Genomic DNA, 6340 nt, shown 5'->3' with positions numbered 1-6340 from the left:
ACACAACTATGTGAGGTTGTTTTGACGCCAGCTCTTGGAGTTGTGTGTCCACCCAAGGTCTTCAGGAAGGAGAATTCTTTCTACAGAAATGTGTAACTATTGTTTTTTCTCTTGTCTCCCTAGAGTCTCTCTCGACTTCATGCGAGTCGGGACGACCACTCTCATTACTTGCAAGTAATTCTGTATTCAATAATTCTCCTGCAATAAACCTTATATACTTTTACTCATTCCAGACTCTTGGTAATTTTTCTACAAGTCTCATTGACAGTTACAGAAATCGTTTGATTGCAATGATTGCCTCATAAAGGTTGTGCAACAAAATATTAAGTTAAGGTCACCATCATTTTTGTCCAGGCCTGTTTCATGAGTTTATTTTTTTTAAATAATTCTGTTGAAGCATGGCTGAAAAGCAATGTCTGTCTTTCATTGGTTAAATTTCATAGAATTTTTATTACTTTAGTCAGATTCGAGTTATTTCTGTGACCATTGTGAGTTTTTCTTTCATTAACCGAAGGGTTCCAACAATTTTGTCCACGTCTATACATAACTCTAACTGTTTCAGATGCACTGTTTCGTGACAACCTCCAGAGCAGCAGCAATAATAATAAAAATAAATACATAAAATTTTTCAGTTTACCCAAAACTCCCACAGTGCCGGACTGCTTCAGTTGCACATGTAGCAGTTAAGGGGCTTCTTATTGCCATCTTGTGGCCATAATGGGTCATTACAACAACAATTTCATGAAGTTAAACAAGTTACAAGTAATTGTAAACTTCCTATTACGAAAAAGCAGTTCTGATTCAAAACAAAAAAAATATTTTTTTTTTCTATGAATGATGTGATTTTATTTTATTGTATTTATTTCTTACAGAAGTTGTGTGTTGTGTTCGCCAATGGAAAAGCCATAAATAAAATGAGGGATTGTGAGGTGATGTGACTTTCTTATCTTATTTAGAACGAAACTGATTAACAATTATACCGAATTTCACTCTCTATTTAAAAACTTGTCTTCTGTGTCCAGAATATTGAATACTGCCAATGAGGAGCTACCTCTTGTGTATCGTGGAGTACGGTGAAGATCTGTACTTTAAAGACTTCATTACCCATAATGCAAAAGGGCCTTATAGTTCCGGTTTATTTTCTATAAGGAAGTTGCCGGTTCAAAACAAATATTAGCTCGTCGTTTGAACATTTTGCAAGTTTCAGCGAGTCGTTCCAGTTTATAAATCTCAGAGGTGTTGACACTGTTAACATGTAAGTATTGTCTTTTCTTAAATCGTAACAGCTTTAGATTTGTCAATTTGTATGGTAGATTTTTTTTAAGGCTAACTAAGGCTAATAGCTAAAACTGCTACTGCACCGTGTCAAGCATCACACTGGCTCACCAGTCTAAGTGTTTGTTAGCCACTCGGGATCACACCGAGGCTTTCTGAAGTCATTAGGTGTTGTATCTGTCAAAGAAAGATCACCACAGACTGTTTTATGTCAGTCTTTTTTATATTTTGTTCATACAACACTCTTAAGTTCATTGTATTGTGTAACAACAGCCTTATAATTTTTCTTAGTTTTGTAGAAATCTAAAAGAAATACAACGAGGTCATTTATAAACACATTAGTTTGACTGATTTGACTATTATTTGACCAGGAAATTAAAACCCGATTTAAAATCTCTTCTCCAAGAGTGTCCAGGCCAAACTGGGAGACAAAATAATAATTGATGTTTAAAAAAAAAAAAAAAAAAAAAAACTATTAAAACATGATAACTTAAGACATCAAAAGGCTCAAACACTGGAACCTCAGAAGATGTATCAACAGTACGCTTAATAGAATCTTTTTTTTCTGATAGTCAGCTCTAAAAAAAAAACCAGAATGATACTTTACACTCTTCAAAACTTTACCTTTGCATTATTAGCATCTTGGGTATCCATGGAGACGCCAGAGCAAGGCCCAGCAGATGGAGAGGAACGTCCAGTAGAGCTGCGGCCACGAACACGCTCCAACCCTGAGGGTGCTGAGGACCGTCGCAGTAGCACAGGCAGTCTTGGAGGAAATGGAAACCAAAGCATATCTCAGCCTGCCGTGGGAAGTCGTGTGGAGGGAGAGGGTGAGGCTTCAACCAGTGACAGTCTTCCAAGCTCCACCACCAGTGCTGTCTCAGCGGCTGCAGCTCAGGTTATAGCTCCTGCTGCTGCTGCTGCTGCTACTGCTGCAGGTGTGGCGGCTGCACCCAGTGCCACAGTACAACTGTCTGCTGCTGCTGTGTCTACCAAAGAGAGGCCAAAGCCCTCACAGCAACAGCCTGCACTCACAACATCCGTCCCTCCACCAGCCGAGTACCAGCTCAGAGTTCCACGGGTCAACTGTCCAGAAAAAGTGGTAGGTACACATATATGTCAGATTTAGGAAGTATCAGATTTACAAAATACTCATCGTCACTTCATTACTGTGTGCACTGTCTGGTGTTGTCTTCTTGACAGATTATCTGCTTGGACCTCTCTGAAGAAATGTCCCTGCCAAAGTTAGAGTCTTTTAATGGGTGGGTAAAAGTTTTCCAGTAACACTGTAACGTCTGTAACATTTGCCTAATTTGATTATCTTTCTATACAGATCTAAAACAAATGCTCTGAACATATCCCAGAAGATGATTGAAATGTTTGTGAGAACAAAACACAAAATTGACAAACGGCATGAGTTTGCTCTGGTTGTCGTCAATGATGATGCCCTGTGGGTAAGTAGAGATGCTGTTAATCAGTGATATTTTTATTGACCATCTATGTGGGTGGGCTTAGATATTTTACTTTTTTTTCATGCTGAGTGTGGCATGTTGTTTGCTTTAATCTAATTTAATTTGTCTCAGCTTTCAGGCTTCACATCTGATCCCAGGGAGCTGTGCAGCTGTTTGTATGATTTGGAGACCAATGTGTGCGAGTCTTTCAGTATCCCTTTTTCTTAAAACTAACTTAAAATAAAGTGTCCATATTGATAAAAATGTTCATTTTTTAGAAATTTAATTCTAACCTTAACTGCTGTTATAAGATCTGGAAGATCTTCTTAATGTCATGTAAGTATAGTTTGACTATATATTTTTGGGAAAAACTCTTTTATATATAAAACATGAGGACATAATTGTTTCAGATGTTTCAAGTGTTTCTTTTCTTTGTGCCTTTGGAGTCGTCAGAAGATCGAGCTGCCGTTGATGGAGAATGTTCAGACCGTTCCACCTCCATATGTGGTGCGGACTGTGCTGATCTACAGCCGTCATGCAGGGCCACTACAGTTTAACCCTTCCGAGGCTGTTAGTGTAAGTACAAACGCTGAGCTGTGCCTGACTTTGTTTGTATTTCAGCTGATTCATATGTGCTTTTTATTAGATTTCAAGTCATACGCATGAAGGTACTTCTATTCCAGGAGGTTTATTAGTTTTATGTGGTAAATTTAAGCCATAGTCTTCCTTGTTTCTATGTCTCGCTGCAGAAAATGCTGCAATCTCCTTATTTTTTCTTTGACGTGGTCTATTTACACAATGGGGTCGATGAGCAAGGGGATGAAACCAGCTGGAGGGTGAGTACAGAAGTTGTTTAAGATGATTAATAGTTAATAATTTACAATATGTATTATTGTGGTTTAGTTCTTCATTCAAGCATTTATTTATTTTAATTTTGTTTGTTCCTATAAAACAAATTCAGCTTAAATAGTTAATGCTGTATTTTTGCAAAACCCCTTGCATTAATGCGGTCACACAATCTCATCCTCACTTTTCCAGTTCAAACTAACTGTGATGGTGTACAGTGGTAAAAATCTGAGAACTGCATCACTGTCTAAATGTTTAATTACCTGATTATCTGACATTCTCTTGCATTCACATAACATTTGCATTTATCTTCAGGACAACTACACTTCTTTCTGTAACCTGGACTCAAAGGGTATGTGCTATCGTTATGAGGTTTCCCTCAGCGGACCTGCCATTGAACTGCACAACTGCATGGCCAAACTGCTGGCTCACCCCTTACAGAGACCTTTCCAGAGCCATGCATCTTACAGCCTGCTGGAGGGGGACGACCCCCAGGACGCTGAAGCAACAGTTTAAAAAGGGACATAACCAAAAAGATCTGGTTTTGATTAGTTTTTTTTTATACACACATTATTATTCTCTGATATAATTCATGAAAAAATTTGGGTTCTAAAACAATAGAGGGTTTGGGTAAGTTGTCGTGAGGCATTGATTGTTCTGAACTGGAAGATGGAAAATGACTTGATCTGTCTTTATAATGAAGGACTGGATTTCTTAGAGCTCTGAGATGAATGAAACTGACAAATAATAAAAAATGAAGATGTAGTTGTTTAACACAAAGCTGTGCCAAGCTTACTCCCATGTTTGCTTCCTATCCCTTTTAGCTCATAGACCTCACTGATCTGGCTGCACGTCTTAAAGGAGGAAATCAAACAAGTCATACATGCTGGATTTTTCTGTTATGGGCTTTTTAATAAAGTGACATAAAAGAAACTTTATGTTAATGTATCATAAACATAACTTTGATCTTATATGTAATAATGCCTTTCCTTTCTGTTGGGAATTTCTACCTTTGCCTCTTTTTTTTTTGTTGTCTTTACTCATTTGTCACTTATGTCACATAGACAATGAATGAGCGTGTAATTGTGTAGATGTAGCTTAATTGGAGGTTTTTCTTAGTGGATTAATTGATCGTGCTGCCAGTCTAACTGCACTTGGAACTCATTGTACAGGCAAGCTTTTTTAAAGTTGTTTCTGGGTATTAAAAAGACATGTTTAATCATAGCTGTCATGTCCATATTTTGATGTGATGATTTTGTATTTTGAGCACTTCTGTCAGGAGATGGCAGCAAATTCCCTCTGGAGTTTAAATCACACTGAATCCAAAAGCCTCATCCACAATCTGTCATCTAGGGAGCAGTTTTATATTTACAACAGCAAATTTAAAACGTCAGAAGCTCTGATCATATTCTTCGGCTTTTGTGATAGTTTTTAGTTGTTATATTTTTTTTAGTTATATTATTTCCTATTTTCTGCTTGAATCGTCTCAGTCTGGGTTACCGTCTGCTGGCATGTCGGCATGATTAAGCAGTTGTTGCATCAAATATTGTTAATAGCATCTCTTATCCAACGACTGCATGAATATTACTTGAGTGATAAAGATCATCCTGTCTGGTCAGTAATCACAAGAGGTGTCAGTCTTCAGTTGTCTTGTTTCCTGCTTTTGTTCACTATCTAACGTCTCTGTCCTGACTCTTCATTTCTGTCACTCTGATGTATCCTTATGAATTTGCATTTTTCCAATAAAGACCAGGCTGTCAGGGAGACAATGGGGAGCCGGAAAACCTCAGGCTCAGTGGACCTTTACCCTTTCGCACCCTTCCCTAACAGACCCCACCACTCCTTACGTCATCAGTTGATAACAGTTTGGGGGGAGGACCCAAAGCGTCTGCACTGCAGGGAGGATTTGTTATTCCCTCATCCCTAAAGAATGACAGGTCCCTATTGTTTTCAATCTCTCCGTCCTCCACTGCCATGACTCCTTTCCGTGCTTGCTTAGGACAGGATATGGTGGAAAGTTTCTGTATTTGGTTTGGTATTTCTTGCTTTACTCCTTAATATGTCATACATTGTGTTTCTGCCACCAGGGAATTAGGATCAGGAGCCATGTAGTTGCTATATTTAAAGATGACACTGTTGCTAATGTTTCTTGTTTTTTCATGTGCTTCTCCACATGAGTGGAAGATAACCAAATGCATTTACTAACAAACTGTATTTAATACTTCTTTTAATTATTTCTGTCAGTATTTTATGTTTGAATACCAATTATCAAGCGAAATATGTTGCATTATTAGAGGCAAAGTTACACAAAAATACAGATGGATTAACCCACAATAAAAAGGATTTTCCCTACTTAGACAAGGTTGTCATGGAGACCCTCCTCAAGCTAGACCCTAACACATTTAGACAGAACCCACTAGTTACCATTACTACAGCTGTTAGATCTTAATGCACAAATTAGTTTAATATGAATGCAATTTACTGAGAATCATAATTTATTTTGCTTAGTATTTATAATAAAGTGTTTTTACTTTTGCTGTTACTTTCTTTTTAAATACAAGATCTCAGGATCTCTTTTACCAGGCTGCATCTCTGTTCCCCCCAAAAGCTGGAGTATTAATTGTGCAAAGAGGACAACAATAAAAACCAACACATCAACTGAGAAATGTTAATATGTGCTAGTTTTGAATTTGTTTTGAACTGGGTGTCATTGGGTTGCATTGCACTTTCTTTCACAAACCTTGTAAGCATTTGCAACCAGTTGGAGT

The 6340-nt window shown here is 37.7% G+C and overlaps 1 protein-coding gene across 1 annotated transcript; it reads left to right on the top strand.

The window, feature by feature from the left end:
- Window positions 1–1124: 1124 nt before the first annotated feature.
- On the top strand, window positions 1125–4795 carry babam1 (BRISC and BRCA1 A complex member 1). Its single transcript, XM_042007206.1, has 9 exons — window positions 1125–1255; window positions 1914–2377; window positions 2479–2537; window positions 2609–2729; window positions 2859–2937; window positions 3038–3062; window positions 3173–3302; window positions 3476–3562; window positions 3888–4795. The coding sequence occupies exons 2-9, from the start codon at window positions 1928–1930 to the stop codon at window positions 4086–4088; spliced, it is 1152 nt and encodes a 383-aa protein (XP_041863140.1). The 5' UTR covers window positions 1125–1255; window positions 1914–1927; the 3' UTR covers window positions 4089–4795.
- The last annotated feature ends 1545 nt before the right edge of the window (window positions 4796–6340 follow it).

Source organism: Melanotaenia boesemani, chromosome 14 (genome assembly GCF_017639745.1).
Source record: "Melanotaenia boesemani isolate fMelBoe1 chromosome 14, fMelBoe1.pri, whole genome shotgun sequence".
Taxonomy (NCBI): domain Eukaryota; kingdom Metazoa; phylum Chordata; class Actinopteri; order Atheriniformes; family Melanotaeniidae; genus Melanotaenia; species Melanotaenia boesemani.
The sequence above is the reverse complement of the archived record's forward strand: the minus strand, read 5'-3'. Positions and strand labels throughout refer to the sequence as shown.